Source organism: Oncorhynchus clarkii, chromosome 18, assembly GCF_045791955.1.
Source record: "Oncorhynchus clarkii lewisi isolate Uvic-CL-2024 chromosome 18, UVic_Ocla_1.0, whole genome shotgun sequence".
Taxonomy (NCBI): Eukaryota; Metazoa; Chordata; class Actinopteri; order Salmoniformes; family Salmonidae; genus Oncorhynchus; species Oncorhynchus clarkii.
Genome location: NC_092164.1, coordinates 23,659,335 through 23,681,484, shown reverse-complemented (window position 1 = coordinate 23,681,484; position 22,150 = coordinate 23,659,335). Strand labels below are relative to the sequence as shown.

The 22,150-nt window shown below is 43.6% G+C and overlaps 1 protein-coding gene across 1 annotated transcript in view; it reads left to right on the top strand.

Moving 5' to 3' along the window:
- The window catches only part of LOC139373233 (neuroligin-4, X-linked-like), a 66,849-nt gene extending 45,503 nt beyond the window's left edge, over positions 1-21,346 (top strand). Inside the window, exons 3-5 of the mRNA XM_071113510.1 lie at positions 8,687-8,872; positions 15,088-15,877; positions 18,968-21,346. Of these exons, the coding sequence (XP_070969611.1) occupies positions 8,687-8,872; positions 15,088-15,877; positions 18,968-19,862 (1,871 nt within the window). The 3' untranslated portion in view covers positions 19,863-21,346. The remainder of the gene's footprint in view (positions 1-8,686; positions 8,873-15,087; positions 15,878-18,967) is intronic.
- The last annotated feature ends 804 nt before the right edge of the window (positions 21,347-22,150 follow it).

Sequence of the window (22,150 nt, the reverse complement as noted above, 5' to 3'; positions counted from 1 at the left end):
AATATATTGCTCCAGAAATATAGCAACTTCATATTCTCTGTGCATTGACTTCCATGCATTTACAAACGTGATCCAGCAGTGTACTATACATTGAGTGTACAAAACATTAAGAACACCCCTTTTACCCTCAGAACAGCCTCAATTCATCAGGGCATAGACTCTGCAAGGTGTTGAAAGCGTTCCACATGGATGCTGGCCCATGTTGACGCCAATGCTTCCCACAGTTGTGTAAAGTTGGCTGAATGTCCTTTGGGTGAGGGACCATTCTTGATGCACACAGGAAACTGTTGAGCGTGAAAAACCCAGCAGCGTTACAGTTACATCTTTGTTATTGTCCATTCACCCTCTGAATGGCACACATTCAGTGGCTTGTGAAAGTATTCACCCCCTTGGCATTTTTCCTATTTTGTTGCCTTACAACCTGGAATTAAAGTAGATTTTTTGGGAGGTTTGTATCATTTAATTTACACAACAAGCCTACCACCTTGAAGATGCATTTTATTTATTTATTGTGAAACAAACAAGAAATAAGACAAAAAAACTGAAAACCTGAGTGTGCATAACTATTGACCACCCCAAAGTCAATACTTTGTAGAGCCACCTTTTGCAGCAATTACAGCTGCAAGTCTCTTGGGGTATGGCTCAATATGCTTGGCATCTGTAGCCACTGGGATTTTTGCCCATTCTTCAAGGCAAAAACTGCTCCAGCTCCTTCAAGTTGGATGGGTTCCGCTGGTGTATTCCCCTTAAACCACCCAAGTGTTGTTTTAGCAGTATGCTTAGGGTCGTTGTCCTGCTGGAAGGTGAACCTCCGTCCCAGTCGCAAATCTCTGGAAGACTGACACAGGTTTCCCTCAAGAATTTCCCTGTATTTAGCTCCATCCATCATTCCTTCAATTCTGACCAGTTTCCCAGTCCCTGCCGATGAAAAACATCACCACAGCATGATGCTGACCACCATGCTTCACTGTGGGGATGGTGTTCTCAGGGTGATGAGAGGTGTTTGACTTGCGCCAGACATAGCTTTTTCCTTGATGACTAAAAAGCTACATTTTAGTCTTATCTGACCAGAGTACCTTCTTCCATATGTTTGTGGAGTCTCCCACATGCCTTTTGGCAAACACCAAATGTGTTTGCTTATTTTTTTCTTTAAGTCATGGCTTTTTTTCTGGACACTCTTCTGTAAAGCCCAGCTCTGTGAAGTGTACGGCTTAAAGTGGCCCGGCTTAAAGCGGGCCTCTCTTGGCAGGTTTATGGACGGATATTCCAATCTCTGCTGTGGAGCTTTGCAGCTCCTTCATGGTTATCTTTGGTCTCTTTGTTGCCTCTCTGATTAATGCCCTCCTTGCCTGGTCTGTGAGTTTTGGTGGGCGGCCCTCTCTTGGCATGTTTGCAGTGGTGCCATATTCTTTCCATTATTTAATAATGGATTTAATGGTGCTCTGTGGGATGTTAAAAGTTTCAGATATTTTTTTTTATAACCCAAACCTGATCTGTATTTCTCCACAATTTTGTCCCTGACCTGTTTGGAGAGCTCCTTGGTCTTCATGGTGCCCCTTGCTTGGTGGTGTCCCTTGCTTAGTGGTGTTGCAGACTCTGGGGCCTTTCAGAGCAGGTGTATATATACTGAGATTATGTTACAGATCATGTGACAGTTAGATTGCATACTTTATTGAACTAATTATGTGACATCTGAAGGTATTTGGTTGCACCAGATCATATTTAGGAGATTCATAGCAAAGGGGTGAATACATACACACACACCACTTTTCTGTTGTTGTTTTTTCTGAATTATCTGATACAAGTACTTTTTTTTTCCATTTCACTTCACCAATTTGGACTATTTTGTGTATGTCTATTACATGAAATCCAAATAAAAATCCATTTAAATTACAGGTTGTAATTGAACAGAATAGGAAAAATGCCAAGGGGTATGAATAATTTTGCAAGGCACTGTACACAATCGATGTCTCAATTGTCTCAAGGCTTACAAATCCTTCTTTAACCTGTCTCTTTCCGTTCATCTACATCTACACTGATTGAAGTGGATTTAACAAGTGGCATCAATGAGCAATCATAACTTTCACCTGGATTCACCTGGTCACACTAAGCCATTGTTTTTAATGTTCTGTACACTCAGTGTGCTCTTAGCCTACATTGCATCTGGACAATAGGCTAGCACAGTACATGGGAAATATGCAGACCCATGGTGTGTAATCGGTGCAATCGTCCTGTCAATGCACAGCATGGCTCCACAGGATCAATACCATTTAGGTAAAGTGTCCAACACAGGAGGTTGGTGGCATCTTAATTGGAGAGGACTGGCTTGTGGTAATGGCTGGAGCGGAATGAGTGGAATGATATCGAATACATAAAACACATGGTTTGATGCCATTCCATTCGCTCCGTTCCAGCCATTATTGCAAGCCGTTCCCCCCTCAGCAGCTTCCACTGGTGTCTAAACATATCCAATAGACAGCAGCACCAAATGGCCTGAACATGGAAAGGATGTGTGTGTGACTACAGTATCTTGACATTTCAATGAGAGTACATGCATTTGTCATAGTCCTGTATTATACTGTAGGCCTTTGGCACACACAGTATCAAAGAAAAACAACTGCATGAAGATTGTAGCTTGTACTTCATTTTAATGCTTCATTCACCTTCATACTCACAATAATTCTATGTCTACACAAAGCACAGGAAATGCATTCTGGAATAAATACCCCTCCCCCAAAAAACCTCCTTAGGCAATGCATGTGTCACCCAGTATCATGCAGGGGAGAATGAATGCTTTATTGTCCCAAAGAGACATTTGCTTGGTAACATCCCATTTTACCAGTGGCTCTTATCCAGCGCAACTAGGGTAAAGTGCCTTGCTCAAGGGCATATCGACAGATTTCTCAACTAGTTGGCTTGGGGATTCGAACCAGCGATCTTTACCTGCCCAACACTCTTAACCGTTAGGCTACCTGCCGCTACATGCTTGGTAACATGGATGGAGCCCTTTACTTGCCTATCAAAGTGACAGTGTGGCCAAGCAGACCTCTTATGTCACTGCTGCCTTTCAAACCCAGATCTGCGCAGACCAGCTGGCCGGTGTGTTTACGGACATATTCAATCAATCCCTATACCAGTCTGCTGTTCCCACATGCTTCAAGAGGGCCACCATTGTTCCTGTTCCCAAGAAAGCTAAGGTAACTGAGCTAAATGACTACCGCCCCGTAGCACTCACATCCGTCATCATGAAGTGCTTTGAGAGACTAGTCAAGGACCATATCACCTCCACCCTACCTGACACCCTAGACCCACTCCAATTTGCTTACCGCCCAAATAGGTCCACAGACGATGCAATCTCAACCACACTGCACACTGCCCTAACCCATCTGGACAAGAGGAATACCTATGTGAGAATGCTGTTCATCGACTACAGCTCGGCATTCAACACCATAGTACCCTCCAAGCTCGTCATCAAGCTCGAGACCCTGGGTCTCGACCCCGCCCTGTGCAACTGGGTACTGGACTTCCTGACGGGCCGCCCCCAGGTGGTGAGGGTAGGCAACAACATCTCCTCCCCGCTGATCCTCAACACTGGGGCCCCACAAGGTTGCGTTCTGAGCCCTCTCCTGTACTCCCTGTTCACCCACGACTGCGTGGCCACGCACGCCTCCAACTCAATCATCAAGTTTGCGGAAAACACAACAGTGGTAGGCTTGATTACCAACAACGATGAGACGGCCTACAGGGAGGAGGTGAGGGCCCTCGGAGTGTGGTGTCAGGAAAACAACCTCTCACTCAACGTCAACAAAACTAAGGAGATGATTGTGGACTTCAGGAAACAGCAGAGGGAACACCCCCCTATCCACATCGATGGAACAGTAGTGGAGAGGGTAGCAAGTTTTAAGTTCCTCGGCATACACATCACAGACAAACTGAATTGGTCCACTCACACAGACAGCATCGTGAAGAAGGCGCAGCAGCGCCTCTTCAACCTCAGGAGGCTGAAGAAATTCGGCTTGTCACCAAAAGCACTCACAAACTTCTACAGATGCACAATCGAGAGCATCCTGGCGGGCTGTATCACCGCCTGGTATGGCAACTGCACCGCCCTCAACCGTAAGGCTCTCCAGAGGGTAGTGAGGTCTGCACAACGCATCACCGGGGGCAAACTACCTGCCCTCCAGGACACCTACACCACCCGATGTCACAGGAAGGCCATAAAGATCATCAAGGACATCAACCACCCGAGCCACTGCCTGTTCACCCCGCTATCATCCAGAAGGCGAGGTCAGTACAGGTGCATCAAAGCTGGGACCGAGAGACTGAAAAACAGCTTCTATCTCAAGGCCATCAGACTGTTAAACAGCCACCACTAACACTGAGTGGCTGCTGCCAACACACTGACACTGACTCAACTCCAGCCACTTTAATAATGGGAATTGATGGGAAATGATGTAAATATATCACTAGCCACTTTAAACAATGCTACCTTATATAAATGTTACTTACCCTACATTATTCATCTCATACGCATACGTTTATACTGTACTCCATATCATCGACGGTATCCTTATGTAATACATATATCACTAGCCACTTTAAACAATGCTACCTTATATAAATGTTACTTACCCTACATTATTCATCTCATACGCATACGTTTATACTGTACTCTATATCATCGACTGTATCCTTATGTAATACATGTATCACTAGCCACTTTATACTATACTATGCCACTTTGTTTACATACTCATCTCATTTGTACATACTGTACCCGATACCATCTACTGTATCTTGCCTATGCTGCTCTGTACCATCACTCATTCATATATCCTTATGTACATATTCTTTATCCCCTTACACTGTGTACAAGACAGTAGTTTTGGAATTGTTAGTTAGATTACTTGTTATAGATCTGTCCGAGCTGTACTGTGGTGAGGCTGAATGATGGCTGTCCGACTTCCATTAAGCTTGCAGCCCCTTGCCCTGCCGCAGCATCAGCATTAGTACAAGGCTGGCTGAGAGAAAGAGCGAGAGAGAGAGAGATTAGTCTGATGGTGCAATCTCCCTCTAAAGGAGTCGGCATGCTTCAGTTCGGCTGGCAGCTAGCCGAAGTCGGCTAGGCGAACCAAACTAGTGTGCTCGCAAACTCTTTTAAAAGACCTTCGCTTGAAAAAAAAAAAATGTCAATAGTACTGTTTAGCCATTTTTAGACACCGTAGCCAGTATACACTTTCTCAAAGAATGATCATGGACTCCATCCACATCGACGGGACAGTAGTGGAGAAGATGGAACGTTTTAAGTTCCTCGGCGTACACATCACGGACAAACTGAAACGGTCCACCCACACAGACAGTGTGGTGAAGAAGGCACAACAGTGCTTCTTCAACCTCAGGAGGCTGAAGAAATTTGGCTTGTCATCTAAAACACTCACAAGCTTTTACAGATGCACAATCGAGAGCATCCTGTCGGGCTGTATCACCGCCTGGTATGGAAACTGCTCTGCCCACAACCGTAAGGCTCTCCAGAGGGTAGTGAGGTCTGCACAACGCATCACCGGGGGCAAACTACCTGCCCTCCAGGACACCTACACCACCCGATGTCACAGGAAGGCCAAAAAGAACATCAAGGACAACAACCACCCGAGCCACTGCCTGTTCACCCCGATATCATCCAGAAGGCGAGGTCAGTACAGGTGCATCAAAGCTGGGACCGAGAGACTGAAAAATAGCTTCAATCTCAAGGCCATCAGACTGTTATACAGCCATCACTAACATAGAGAGGATGTTGCCAACATACAGACTCAAATCTCTGGCCACTTAAATAAATGGACTTAATAGAGGTAACGCCAGTCACTTTAAATAACGCCACTTTAGTAATGTTTACATATCCTACATTACTCATCTCATATGTATATACTGTATTCTACACCATCTACTGTATCTTGCCTATGCCGCTCTGCCATCACTCATCCATATATTTATATGTACATATTCTTATTCATCCCTTTACATTTGTGTGTATTAGGTAGTTGTTGTGAATTTGTTAGATTACTTGTTAGATATTACTGCATAGTCGGAACTAGAAGCACAAGCATTTCGCTACACTCGCATTAACATCTGCTAACCATGTGTATGTGACCCGATAAAATTTGATTTGATTTGAGACTTCGGTTCCCAAACTTCGTCTGGCCCTCGAGATAAAATGTTGTGTGCCCGAACAGCCGAAAAAACCCCTACCAAAGTTCAAAACTAACAAAAACGTCACAAAATGTCTGGGATGCGTGCGGATGCCTTAAGCCAGAGATGTGAAAAATGCATTGGAAAGACATTGTCGACCCTGTGATATTGTTGTTACAATATTAACATTCTGCACATTGTGAGGCCAACCCTGCAAATAACATTTTACTCAGATGCATTCCCGGGCAGAGTAAGATCAATACTAATATATTATTGCTCAAGGAATATTTTATTTCTGAAGAGCATGTTTGATTAGCTACATTTTTATGGAGGTTTAAGCTGTGTTGTCTGTGACAGTGAATTTAATCAGGCATTGTGTTGCACTTCTTTTGATACAGATGAAGATAGGCTCTTCCATGCAAAACATTGATATTGATGTTAAATATACTAGCATAGCGTATTTTTACAAGCTTTGTAATATCGTTATAGCAGTTATCAATATCAGTTCAAATAGTAGAAAATAGCTTCAAAGCTCATGTCCATAAATACATCTTAATGCAATGTTCTCCGTAATATCCACAGCAACTTCTTGAAATGGAAGCTTTCAGTAATCTTTTCACACACCCTGAGGAGTTACTGGTGGGCTATCCTCTCTGCTCACCTTCTCCCCGGCTCCTCTTCTCAGACAGGGGTGGTGAGTGGAGACTGAGGAGAGAGAGAGAGAGAGAGAGAGAGAGAGTAGGGGAGAGAGAGGACCAAGCTGAGGCCTGGAGGTCATACACCCAGGAGTGTGAGTCCTGCCAGGGGCCTTGTAATCCCACAACACCCTCTGCTGCTTTCCCCTCCACCACCCGTCTGTCCTCTCCCTGTATCCCCCTATCCCTCCTGCATCCCCCTATCAACTCCTCTACCCCCACCTCCATCCCTTCTACTCGCCCCTCCATCTCTCTATCCCCTCCACCTCTCATCCAGCCCCTCCACCCCTCCTCCATCCCTCTATCTCCTCCACCTCTCCTCCATCCCTTCCACCCTTCCTCATCCCTCCATCCCTCTATCCTCTCCACCTCACAGCCAGACCATGACTAACTGGATCTGCTCCCTATCACAGGGCCACAGGACATCTTTCCTCTTCTCCCTTCTCCTCCTTTTCCTCCTTCTCTCCATCCTTTCATCCGATTTGTCCTGTAGCCTGTAGACTGCTCTGTCTAGGCTCTCCCCCCTGGGATGGAGGCCGAGAGCTGAGCCTGAGTCCCAAAGGGAACCCTATTCCCTACATTACCAGTGCTCTGGTCAAAGTAGTGCACTATGTAGGGAATAGGGGACCATTTGGGACACTGCCTGGGGGCTGTCTGTGCCAGGGACTCGGCTAAGACATCCAAGGCCTGGCGCTTGCGAGGACCAGACACCCCGGTGGCCGTCTCTCGCAGACTCTAAAGGCCCACCACCTAATGGGTTTAGACTAATCAGCTAATTTGTCAACAAGTTTCTGATTTCGACAAGCATATCAACAAGCTTGTCTGTCTGGCCTGACACTCGGCTGTATAGAGTCAAATCCAAGTCAAAGCCGTGTGGTTGAATTCAGACTATGAAAAGGGAACTTTCCTTCTCTCTCTGTCTGTCTCTCTATCTGCACATTCGACTGTATAGTCGAAGCCAAACCAAGTGAATGTTGACTATGAAAAGGAGCTTTGCCTCGCTCTGTCTGTCTCTTTGTCTTCTCTTCCGCTACTCTCAGTATAATGGTGGTTCGGTTAGAATCACTCCTGCCAGCTCAGGTTGAATGACTGAGGGAGTACAATCTTACATTATCCTACATTATTCTCTTGATCTAAACAGCAAGGGATGATTCCCAGGTCATTAGGAACCACTGTGACTTACTGAAGAGTTTTGCTATTTGACTGGATAATAAGACTAGAAGCACGCGGGTGTTGCTGACTCGCTGAGTGCTTAAATTATTATAGAACAGTGACAATTGGTTCCATAAGAATGCCAGGTAACTCCCTTTGTGTTGTGTTGTGCAGGCCATTTATCCCCGGGGGGGGGGGGGGGGGGTCATCCATTATTTCACTGATCGTTGGAACTTCAATGTATTCACGTCACATTTACCTCCATTCGTTGTGGTGATAAATTTTGTCTAAGACGGGCTATTACTGTATGTAGTGAGACACCCCCTAGCGATGTAAGTACTGTTCTTTGTGTGTGACTCTAACTGTACTGTGTTTCCTTGTCCCATGTTCCCAAAGACGACAATATCTACATTGAAAAGTGTTAGCAGGTGCAATAATGTATTCATTTAAATTCAATTTCATTGCATTTACACTTTATGCTTTATTTATTTCATTTGCTTTATGATACATTTGTAAATCACCACCAGGTACAGAATATTGTCCAATAGGAATTGTCCCTCTGTCTCCCCTCTGTTTCAATGACAAGCTGTTTTTTAGAGGGAGATCAAGAAGGAGGTGATCAATGAGTTTGTTCCCGTCTCTTGTTGTTCACACAGGCTTCCTAAGCACAGGGGACCAGGCAGCCAAGGGGAACTATGGACTGCTGGACCAGATCCAAGCCCTGAGGTGGATCAAAGAGAACATTCAGGCCTTCAAAGGAGATCCAAAGAGAGTGACAATCTTCGGCTCTGGTGCAGGGGCATCGTGTGTTAGCTTGCTCACGCTCTCTCACTACTCAGAAGGTGCGTATGGTCCCCAAAAATATTCCCTCACCTCCTTGGAAATCATTGAGATGAAATACTATTTTTTATATAAGTCAGTGACTTCTGAATCAGAAACTGAATGATTCTCGGCGTCCACTGTGAGATGTATACACTGGACTGAATGATTATTAATTCAATTCATATGGTCATATGAACTTCAGTAATCATTTTAGATTATGGTAATTAAATAAATACCTGTGCCAACATGTTTTATTATAGGCATTGCTTTATTTGATAGATATCTACAGAGGGATTTTGTTTCAAACAGGAATATCTCTCTCGCTGGGAGGGTATTTGTGTGTCCCAAATGGCACCCTATTCCCTACATGGCGCCTGATCAAACATACTGCATTACATAGGGAAAACAGTTCCATTTGGGACGCAACCTATGCGTTATTTAAACAGTCAGGATGCACCCCCATGACTGTTCAGAGAACGCAGCGTCACATTTGATGGCCACATAGCAGAGATAACAACTAGAGTGTGTTCACAGGTTCTCTCAAGTGTACAATATTGCCTACCTCAGTCACTAGATATTTGTGCGACCAGCCAGAGAAAAGTGGTAGGTGGATATCAAGAATATTAGAATGGCTCACCGCCGTAACATTACAGTACGTTTACATCTCACTGTTTTTTTAAAATTATAATTAGAAAATAGTATCCTAGAAATGTGAGTGTCATTAAGTGTCATTGTTGTTCTCCTCAGCCCAGTGCACAGCACATTGTAGAGAGGCAAACAAAGTTAGCATCCCAAATGGTACCATATTCCCTATAGTGGTCAGAAGTAGTGCACTATTTAGGGAATAGGATGTCATTTGGGACGCAAACGGAGATAGACAATTGAATAGCTAGCTGTACTTTCTCGCTCTCTTTCTCTGCAGCTGAATCTCACCAGGAGCTATTTGAGTAAATGACTGTGAAAACAGCATTACCTACTCAGTCTCCAGATGGATCTTAACCCGGCACATCTCGCAACTTCAGGCTTTATTTCCGTCAATATAAATCAATATCAGTTACGGCAGGAAATGGACATGTTTTGCACTAGTCAATGGACTTTAATTTCTCTCCATGCCCGCTGCTGCTAAAAAAAACATAAATCCTCTGCTTAGGAAAACTGTCTTATTTGATCGCCACAGAGTTATAGCTGAGTTATAGCTGAGTCGGTTCAAACATAGGTTAATGATACTCTTTGCTTACTTTAGACACACACACACCATTCTTCCACAATGGCTATCATTTCCAATTACCCCTAATCCATGCTACATAACCTCTTTCTTAGGAACTAACATTATTATTATTATTAATAACTAACATTATTATTATTATTATTTATTTGTACTTTTTTAGAATTTTACCCCGTTTTCTCCCCAATTTCGTGGTATCCAATTGCTTAGTAGCTACTATCTTGTCCCAGTTACGACAGAGCCTGGGCGCAAACCCAGAGTCTGGTGGCACAGCTGGCTCCAGGAACTAACATTATTAATCAGATATTGTAAAACAGGGTAGAGTTTAATTAGTTATAGTTCTGGCTACATTGAAGACTCTCAAATATAAAATATATTTTGATTGGTTTAACACTTTTTTGGTTACTACATGATTCCATATGTGTTATTTCATAGTTGTTATTATATTCACTGTTATTCTACAATGTAGAAAATAGTCTAAATAAAAACCCTTGAATGAGTAGGTTTTTGGGACTGTATCAAAAGTGGACTAATGAAACAAATGATTCCTTTAAGGAGAGACAACTACTGGGCTAAAAGGGACAAGAGAGTTCTTGAGTTGATTATTTCTTTAACATCCGCCAGCCTGGTTCCATCACTCACACTAGGCCAAACATTTTACCAATGGATTTGCTAGGGCTGTTGTTAGTCAGACAGCTATGTTCCTGCATCGCTCCCTTTAGCCAGACTCAGGTGGCATGGGAGCCGTAGCCCCTCGTCGCTGCTCCCTTTGTCGGACATGATATGTTTCTGTTTCACGGCTCCACCGGCACGCCTCAGCAAGCAGAATGAGGTAAACACAGGAGGCAGATGCAACATATTTAAATTAACTTCTGGTGAGTCAGGCTTTAACTGATATTCTTTAACCAGAGGAAATGGGGGGGGGGGGGGGGCTAAATAAACCTCTGTTGCTAACTAGGCCTTGAGGGAGACTTCATCTTCTGCGGCTCGGAAACATACTTTTCAAGTCGTCCTTGTTGAGTCACCATCAAAAGGATATAAATAGAACTTAGAAAATACTGGGGGAAAAATGTCACATACAAGAAGTGTTCCTAGTGCGTTGTGGCCTATTTGCAGAGTGGCAGTGGTAGACAGATCGTGAAGCTACATGCAGCTCCAACATAATTCAGGATGAATAATTGGCCCGAGGCCTCATTTCAGAATAAACAAATGTGTCTTTTTATTTTCAGTCTGATTCATTTATTATGACCAGGGTTGACAAGATGTGGAGTCCTTATATCATGTCCATGTCCTTAATCATCCTTTTACTGCATATTTTGTCAATACCGGAGGATATGCAGTAAACATGTATCTATGTCTGACCATAACTTCCGTGACGACAGAGATGGCCGCCTCGCTTCGCGTTCCTAGGAAACTACGCAGTATTTTTTTTTTTTTTACGTGTTATTTCTCACATTAGTACCCCAGGTAATCGTAGGTTTCATTACATAGTCGGGAGGAACTACTGAATATAAGAGCAATGTCAACTCACCATCATTACGACCAGCCAGCGAACCTAAACAACGTCGCCGTAAAAGGGGCAAACGAAGCGGTCTTCTGGTCAGGCTCCATAGACGGGCACATCGCGCACCACTCCCTAGCATTCTTCTCGTCCAGTCTCTTGACAACAAGGTTGATGAAATCCGAGCAAGGGTAGCATTCCAGAGAGACATCAGAGACTGTAACGTTCTTTGCTTCACGGAAACAGGACTCACTCGAGAGACGCTATCGGAGTCGGTAAAGCCAGCTAGTTTCTTCACGCATCGCGCCGACAGAAACAACCATCTTTCTGGTAAGAAGAGGGGCGGGGAGGTAAGCCTTATGATTAACGAGATGTGGTGTGATCATAACAACATACAGGAACTTAAGTCCTTCTGTTGACCTGACTTAGAATTGCTCACAATCAAATGTCGACCGCATTATCTACCAAGGGAATTCTCTTTGATTATAATCACAGCCGTATATATTCCCCCCAAACAGACACATCGATGGCCCTGAACAAACTATATTTGTCTCTATGTAAACTGGAAACCACATATACTGAGGCTGCATTCATTGTAGCTGGGGAGATTAACAAGGCTAATCTGAAATCAAGACTCCCTAAAATCTATCAGCATATCAATTATGCAACCAGAGCTGGTAAAACCCTGGATCATTGATAACTTCCACGACGCATATAAGGCCCTCCCCCTCCTCCTTTCAGAAAAGCTGACCACGACTCCATTTTGTTGCTTCCAGCCTACACACAGAAACTAAAACAAGAAGCTCCCATACTCAGGTCTGTTCAACGCTGGTCCGACCAATCTGATTCCACGCTTCAAGACTGCTTCGATCATGTGGACTGGGATATGTTCCGCATTGCTTCCAACAACAACATTGACGAATATGCTGATTTGGTGAGCGAGTTCATTAGAAAGTGCATCGGCGATGTCATACCCACAGCAACTATTAAAACATTCCCAAACCAGAAACCGTGGATTGATGGCAGCATTCGCGCGAAACTGAAAGCGCGAACCACTACTTTTAACCATGGCAAGGTGACCGGAAACATGACCGAATACAAACAGTGTAGCTATTCCCTCCGCAAGGCAATCAAAGCTAAGCAAGCTAAGCGTCAGTATAGAGACAAAGTAGAGTTGCAATTCAACGGCTCAGACACAAGAGGTATGTGGCAGGGTCTTACCATCAATCACGGATTACAAAAAGAAAACCATCCCCGTCGCGGACCAGGATGTCTTGCTCCCAGACAGACTAAATAACTTCTTTGCTCGCTTTGAGGACAATACAGTGCCACTGACACAGCCCACTACCAAAACCTGCAGACTCTTCTTCACTGCATCCGACGTGAGTAAAATATTTAAACGTGTTAACCCTCGCAAGGCTGCAGGCCCAGACGGCATCCCCAGCCGCGTCCTTAGAGCATGCGCAGACCAGCTGGCTGGTGTGTTTACGGACATATTCAATCAATCCTTATCCCAGTCTGCTGTTCCCACATGCTTCAAGAGGGCCACCATTGTACCTGTTCCCAAGAAAGCTAAGGTAACTGAGCTAAACAACTACCACCCCGTAGCACTCACTTCCGTCATCATGAAGTGCTTTGAGAGACTATTCAAGGACTATTTCACCTCCACCCTACCTGACACCCTAGACCCACTCCAATTTGCTTACCGCCCCAATAGGTCCACAGACGACGCAGTCGCAACCACACTGCACACTGTCCTAACCCATCTGGACAAGAGGAATACCTATGTGAGAATGCTGTTCATCGACTACAGCTCAGCATTTAACCGGGGACCCTGGGTCTCGACCCCGCCCTGTGCAACTGAGTACTGGACTTCCTGACGGGCCGCCCCAGGGGGTGAGGGTAGGTAACAACATCTCCACCCCGCTGATCCTCAACACTGGAGCCCCACAAGGGTGCGTTCTGAGCCCTCTCCTGTACTCCCTGTTCACCCACGACTGCGTGGCCATGCACGCCTCCAAAACTTCCTTCCATCAGCAAGGGCATTGAAGATGAAACGTGGCTGGGTCTTTCAGCATGACAATGATCCCAAACGCAACGAAGGAGTGGCTTCGTAAGAAGCATTTCAAGGTCCTGGAGTGGCCTAGCCAGTTTCCAGATCTCAACCCCATAGATAATCTTTGGAGGGAGTTGAAAGTCCGTGTTGCCCAGCAACAGTCCCAAAACATCACTGCTCTAGAGGAGATCTGCATGGAGGAATGGGCCAAAATACCAGCAACAGTGTGTGAAAACCTTGTGAAGACTGTCATTGCCAACAAAGGGTATATAACAAAGTATTGAGATAAACTTTTGTTATTGACCAAATACTTATTTTCCACCATCATTTGCAAATAAATTAATAAAAAATCCTACAATGTGATTTTCTGGATTTTTTTCTCATTTTGTCTGTCGTAGTTGAAGTGTGCCTATGATGAAAATTACAGGCCACCTCATATTTTTAAGTGGGAGAACTTGCACAATTGGTGGCTGACTAAATACTTTTTTGCCCCACTGTATATATATATATACTGTACTCTACTGCATCTTGCCATCTTTATGTAATACATATATCACTAGCCACTTTAAACTATGCCACTTTTATGTTTACATACCCTACATTACTCATCTCATATGTATATACTGTACTCGATACCATCTACTGCATCTTGTCTATGCCGTTCTGTACCATCACTCATTCATATATCTTTATGTACATATTCCTTATCCCTTTACACTTGTGTGTATACGGTAGTAGGTGTGGAATTGTTAGGTTAGATTACTTGTTGGTTATTACTGCATTGTCGGAACTAGAAGGACAAGCATTTCGCTACACTCGCATTAACATCTGCTAACCATGTGAATGTGACAAATACAATTTGATTTGATTCTATGGATATGTGTGGATGTTACAGGAGTAATCATGCAAAACATTTTTTACTGACTATAGCACTCACCGAAGATGTTACATCAGAATTACTTAAATAATACTGAATTAATACTGAATTTAATTACATTTTACTTTTGCGTCAGATCGCCAATTGGCAACCCATCACCTATGGGATTAATTGACACATTAACATACATTACAATAATTCACTATGGTAATTACATGTTAATTCTTCTTGTGGCATTCTCTGCATTGAGCATCACATAGAATGAAAAGAATACAATACATAATAGTCCGTAAAGTTATCCAAACAATATTTACATCCCTAGAGCAGTACAATGATATACACATACACACTGCATACATACATACATACATACATACGGCATATATACACATATCTACCATAAACAGAACAGAAAATACAAATGATTAATATACTGAGTAAATACCAATGTGGCTGTTCCAGGTGTGTGTATTTTCTTTTAGTAGTTTTATTGCAAAAAATGTTTTACATTTGTGAAAAACACCAAACACCATGTGTGAGATTTGTTGTGTCTAACATCAGTTTTCTCCCTTTCAGATCTCTTCCAGAAAGCCATCATCCAGAGTGGTACAGCTCTGTCCAGCTGGGCAGTTAACTACCAGCCTGCCAAGTACACACGGATGCTGGCTGAGAAGGTGGGCTGCAACATGCTGGACACCATTGACCTGGTGGAGTGTCTCCAGAGCAAGAACTACAAGGAGCTGATCGAACAGAACATCTTACCTGCAAAGTACCACATCGCCTTCGGCCCCGTCATCGACGGCGATGTCATCCCGGACGACCCCCAGATCCTCATGGAGCAGGGCGAGTTCCTCAACTACGACATCATGCTGGGGGTCAACCAAGGCGAAGGGTTCAAGTTTGTGGAGGGCAGCGTGGACAGCGAGGACGGCGTCTCGGCCAACGACTTCGACTTTGCCGTGTCGGACTTTGTGGATCACCTCTACGGCTACCCGGAGGGCAAGGACACACTAAGGGAGACCATTAAGTTCATGTACACTGACTGGGCCGACAAGGAGAACCCCGAGACAAGGAGGAAGACGTTAGTCGCACTCTTCACCGACCACCAGTGGGTGGCGCCGGCCGTAGCCACAGCGGACCTCCATGCCCAGTATGGTTCGCCGACGTATTTTTACGCCTTCTACCACCACTGCCAGAGCGACATGAAGCCTAGCTGGGCTGACTCGGCACATGGAGATGAGGTGCCCTATGTGTTCGGGATCCCAATGATCGGACCCACGGACCTGTTCAACTGCAACTTTTCCAAGAACGACGTCATGCTCAGCGCGGTTGTTATGACTTACTGGACTAACTTCGCCAAGACAGGGTAGGTTGTCCAATTCTGTTTTTACTACTGTCTGTCAGTTTATTTATTTGAAGTGGATAATTGTCCGTCGTGGATCGAGAAGACGCGTAGAAAGTTATGGGAGCATAGCTTCAACTAAACGGAACAAATCAGTGCTCCTACAAGTCTTATAGAGGCTTTGGTTTTCATTAAGGCTGTGCCGTTTGCAGATATCACTTGATATTTGGATCACGTCTTTGTTTCCTGAACCCTGGGATTAGCCAGGTAGCAGGATGTTTGCGACCCAGTCACACTGAAAATTAATTTTAAGGTGAATAAATAAATTCTTGAACAGCTTCATAGGCTGTACCATTCCCTCCCCCAGCTCTCCGGCTTGGCTAGCGTCCAACTGATCCCAGTTCAGCAGGGGATAGATTGGCAACGTTATTGACACGGGGAGGCTCTTTTACTCCGAGTGCTTTTTGCTTTCCCATAGTGCTGCTTCAAACAAAGCAGGAACCCAAAGCAAATTCATGTCATTCGAGAGTGTCCGTTTTTCACAAGAGTCTCTCCAACTGCAGGCAAATGCTCCCGTTGCGATCCTCAATTTCCTCGCTCGATTGAGGGTTTTCCAGAAAAACGGCTCCCAACAACAGACAGGGGATTCGGAGGGATGAGAGGCATATCATTAACTACTCATCTCAGTGCTTTGAAATGGGGTGATGTACAAAATAGAAAAGTACAATACACAGGGAAGCCTTCTTCTTATTCGTAGTGGATAGAGGACTGAACAATGAGTGAGGCTTGTGTGTATGTGTATCCGTGCGTGTTTCTTAGTATACACTGCACATGCAGGCTATAGTCAACTAAAAATGAAGACAGCTGGGAACACATGGCAGACTGGAAAAGCAGATGTTTTATTTCACTTGCAAAGAGAGGCTCTGTGTCAAACAGAGGGAGATAGGATTGGATACATTTGTGAGCATCTGAGCTTGCTATACATGTAAGTAGTATGTGCAAGCCATCTCCCCCTGGCGAAAAAGCAGAGGCTGGGTAGACTGACATGCGGTTTATTTATATCTATGACTTTGCTATTTCCATAAACCTGCGACGACGAAGTCTCTTAGGAGGTGTAGACTAGCCCTCCATCTGAATGTACTTCTGTTATCACACAAAACAGACTGACAGCATGGTGAAAGCATATGTTTTATGGACCTTCTGAGATACATGTGAATAGCTTGCTAAGTATTTATCAGTCCGATGGGCATGGGATGCCTGGAGCGTTGTCTTTATTCCAAGTCTTTGGTGTCGGCATATTGTTACAGCAGACGCTTCCATATGCTACTATTAGGGCTTAAGTGATATTGTACTGGGATTCACATGCTAGTTGGAACATATGCACATACACTATGTATGTAGCTATTGCTAGACAGTTACTGAATCCATTTCAGGAAGATTAGCTTAATTTACCAAGAGGTGACATTTCGACAGTGTAAAACATGTCAATGGGAAGATGTTACTAACAAAGACTGTAGTGAAATATTCAGCAAGGCACTAGGGTTTGACACAAAGTACTGCGAGCAATATACCCATTTTGGAAACGTCTTTGCAATTGTGGAATAGTTCATGTGGCCCATGACGTTCAGAGTGATGCAAACAAATATACAAGTTCTCTCGAATAGAATGACATAGCAAAATGTCACAAGATTAGCTTTGTATTGAATAATAGCATATTGAATCAGATCTAATTGAATCCTACTCTCCAGGGATGCACAGACATAATTTCCTATTTTTTCTCTCTCTGTCCATCCTTCCATTTACAAATGAATGACATACTTAGATCCTGCTGTGATTGGTAAGGACAGGATTAAACAGTGATCCATCAGCCGGAGATACTGTCATGCTGGATTAGCCAGTTAAATGTATCCTGATCCCCTGAGACCACTGTTATCTAGTAGGCCACCTGATGGGACGGATGGAGCTGTGATAAAAGCAGCCTTCTCCCAGTCTCCCAGTCTCTCTGTACTCGAAGAGCTCGTTTCGTAAGCAGAGCAGACCTCTGGGTACATACCTATTTTGACGTCTATCAAATGTATTTTAGCATTGGCTCTAGTCTGCCTGGAGTGCCAGGTGGGGGGAGTTGCTGTTTTCCTCCTAATCAATCAGTTTTATTGGATCGGGCAAGCAAAATCAAACCCAGCTAAAGTATTTTAGATGATCTCAAATAGTATTTGAACCCAGGTCTACATCCGAGGTCATCTTGAATGGTCTGATGGGTCCAGTGTCCCCTGGTGCCTGAGTGCAGTGTATGACTCAAGATAAGGCCTTTTTTTCTGTTCAGCATTCAGCTGGACATTCCCCCTTCCCATTCCATTCCTTTTACGCTTCCACTCACTCAACAGTATCAGGCTCCAAGGTTGTCGTCTCGATTGTGCTCCTTACCTCTGCCTCCCTTTGAAAGTTAATGAAATCACAGTCACAATGTCACAGAAAAGTTGCTCGATTCCAACTCTGAGGCAGTCCACTATAATATCTACTTTAAAATGTCAATGGGAGAATAAAAAGGCTATGCTACAGTAAAATGTTAACATGATCTAGGATATTGGGACATTTCATACTATTGCAGATTTGTTCTATGAATAACAGAGGTGTTTGTTATGAACGTTTAACATGGGGGCACAGGATATGCTTTGAATTAATCAATAATATGAGTCTTGTACAGACTGTACAGTAGGATGACTCAGCTCTAAAGTGAATCTAATGGGTAGTTTTAGTGGCCATTTGTGACTTCATCTTCTTTTTACTTTAATGAAGATTCCCTTCAGTGGGCTTAAAGAAAAAAATATATATATATATATTACAGAGGTAATAATGACCACATTGACTCACTTGGGAGGAATATAACATAACATGTCTTTCTAGTATATTTTAATATTTTGGGTCAATAATTTTCAATTTCACGAGCATTGACTTCACAAGCCTAGAGATAAAATAATGCTTAGGTGGCCATTATTCAGAATGCTGTCCTTTTTCTCTACATTTTTAAAAACATTTTGTAGAACACTGTCCTGGAAAGGACAATTGTATAATAATTTCACAATGACTCATGTCTTTTTATCTTCTCTATTTCAGAGATCCAAACCAGCCCGTTCCTCAGGACACCAAGTTCATCCATACAAAACCCAACCGCTTTGAAGAGGTTGCCTGGTCGAAGTACAACCCCAAGGACCAGCTCTACCTGCACATCGGCCTGAAACCCAGGGTCAGGGACCACTACCGGGCCACTAAGGTAGCCTTCTGGCTGGAACTAGTTCCACACCTCCACAACATAAATGAGTTGTTCCAGTATGTATCCACAACAACCAAGATACCGCCGCAGGACACCACCCCGTTTCCTTACACCAAGCGTTTCCCGGGGAATCGGCCTTCTACCACCCGTCACCCTGGGGTTCCCTCCGCTAACACCAAGCAGACCACCGACCAGCGGAAAGGTGAGGACCTCACCGACGAATCAGCCGTGGTTATCGAGACTAAACGGGACTATTCCACGGAGCTGAGCGTCACCATCGCCGTGGGAGCCTCGCTGCTCTTCCTCAACATCCTGGCGTTCGCCGCGCTCTATTACAAGAAGGACAAGCGGCGGCACGAGTCAAACCGGCGTGGGCCAAGCCCACAGCGTATCTCCGCCGGGCCGGCCAACGCGGCGGCCAACACCAATGACATCGCCCACCTGCAGAGCGAGGAGCTGATGTCCCTGCAGATGAAGCAGCAGCAGCAGATGGATCACGAGCACCACCACGAGTGTGAGTCGCTCCAGGCCCACGACACGCTGCGTCTCACCTGCCCGCCCGACTACACCCTCACGCTGCGTAGGTCGCCAGACGACATCCCCCTCATGACGCCCAGCACCATAACCATGATCCCCAACTCGCTGGCCGCCATGCAGCCGCTTCACAACTTCAACACGTTTGGCGGCAGTCAGAACAGTACCAACCTGCCCCATGGACACTCCACCACCAGGGTATAGCTCTTTGTGGAGAAGTCAAACGTCCATGTTGCCTGGCCTATGTTGGACAAACACTAAGGAAAGAGAGCAGAGTGACTGACTGTGTTTCACACAGAACTCGTCTCCGTGGACGAGATGTTATTTTGCTACCATGCCTTCTTGAAAAGTATATATCAAAGTCAAATATGAACTTCTAATGACGTGTTTGAAAAGTGACCGTTACCATAGTAATGCCGTTTTCGGAGTGAAGCTTCTCGAATGAATCGAAAAGAGTTTTACCAAAAGAGCAACACCTGAAGACAAGTGGAATAATCTGCTGTAGAATGCTTGAATAGACAATACAAAACATGGTGGGTTACAGTGATGATAAGGAGTTCTCCAAAAGCTTTTTGTGCCATCAAGTACATCATAGGACAACAACACACAATTGTACAGTGAATTACCACTCTACTGCATTGGTAAAGTGTGACAGACTAGTCATGGGCACTGAATTTAAAACTCCCCCCAGTCTGACATGTATTTATGAAAACTTTGTAAAAAAAAAAACAGTATATAGTTGTGAGTAAAAATAAACAACAAAAAAAATAGACATTTAAAGAGCTTCTATTGTTGTTTGAGTTTAACTATGGCTTTTCCAAGCGTGTTCTTTCTGTTGAGGTGCATGTAAATAAACAGTATCAGTCATTATCCATTGTTTTTGTATTAAAATCTGTGTTTCATTGTTTTCACAGCCAGCAGATAAAAAAGTGCAAACACTATCCATTTTGGGAGCATACTGTGCATCGTCTAGACAACCATGACATTGTCCTGTGTGTCCTTCGTATCCATTTCTGACACAACGCATGTCCGGGAACTGCTTTATAATCTACATTTTCAGACAGCATTCTGATTCTGTCTCAAAATGAGGTTCGATAGCGTGAGTCCATGTTTTGTCACCCAAATTCAACTTGTTCTGCTTTTAATCATTTTGTTTGTAGGCTATTTATGTCTAGAGGCAATCTCACCACTGTCTGAGCTTCAAATGTGACCAGCAATGTATTACTTAGAAAAAAGGCAGTGGATTTTGGTATCAATATTAGTTGGATATGTTTGTAAAGAAGTATATGTTAGATATTTCAAATTGTCATATGCTAGCAATATGTAAAGTATTGTGCCAGGCTTTTGATATGTTGGGTTACTACAACACAAGTGAATGAGTGTAAATAATAATACATGCTATTATTAATAATAACAATTATATGAACAATAAAAAGTCAACATTAACCCAAATTATTTCCGTTCCGCATCCTATTACAGAAAAAAACGAAAGCAAGTCCATATTAAAAGGTTTATAATAATGCTACATTTGTAAATTCAATGAAAGATATATCCTTACCATTGGTCCATCAACTGTCAAGATACCAAGGGTTTTGATGTAGGATTTGAAATGATTTAGTTTGTCTGATATTGTTTGCAGTTTTGCCTTCAGTGATAGATGATATTTCTGGCTGGACACCTGTATAAAGATTTTCTGCAGCATTTTTAATAAAATATCACAGTATTTTCTAAAGAAAAGCTTCATGGACATTTTTGAAACGTGAGTGTGCCAGTCTGTGTAAGAAATGTTGGATGATATGCAGGATTTGGAACACGTGCCTTTGAATAAGACTCCTTCATTTGCTATCTAACACAATGAAGACATGTATTTCCATATAAATGGATATACTGTGTTGTGTTGCAATTCCGTCCTCTACTCCTATTCACTTTGTGCAGATGCACTCTTCATGAACCTCATGAAGTTAACAATTTAGAGTTTATCAACACTGGCAATTTAAATTTAACAACCAAAACTTTAACTTGGAATTTGTAAATAGTTTAGCCAAGAAAAAAACACTGACTTACAGACTTGATAAATTGCCACTTTGCTCAGGAAGGGGAAAGAAAAAACAGACCCACTTATGAGCTGAATAGCCAAGTGTGTAGCTGCATTGGATTTGCAGGCTCTCTAGTGGTATTTGCATTCAAGGGTTTGCATCCTGTATGGTGTAAAATTGCTGTGCAATGCTGTCCCTCCTTCCTACGGGTCAATGTATGATCTCTCTTCAAGCTAACTTGACAGAAGGAAAAATCTACATTTGTAATCTTTTTTTTGTGCAGTTACTGGTGCGAAGTAGATCTCTCTATACAATCTCGTTGACATTTGTAGACCTACAGTATAATATGTTGTCTTCATTATCTACAATATCTGTCTAGTCTGGTTATGTCTCAAACTGCAAGTTAAAATATGTATCTTAAGAAAACCAGTGAAAACACACGACCATGCATGGAGT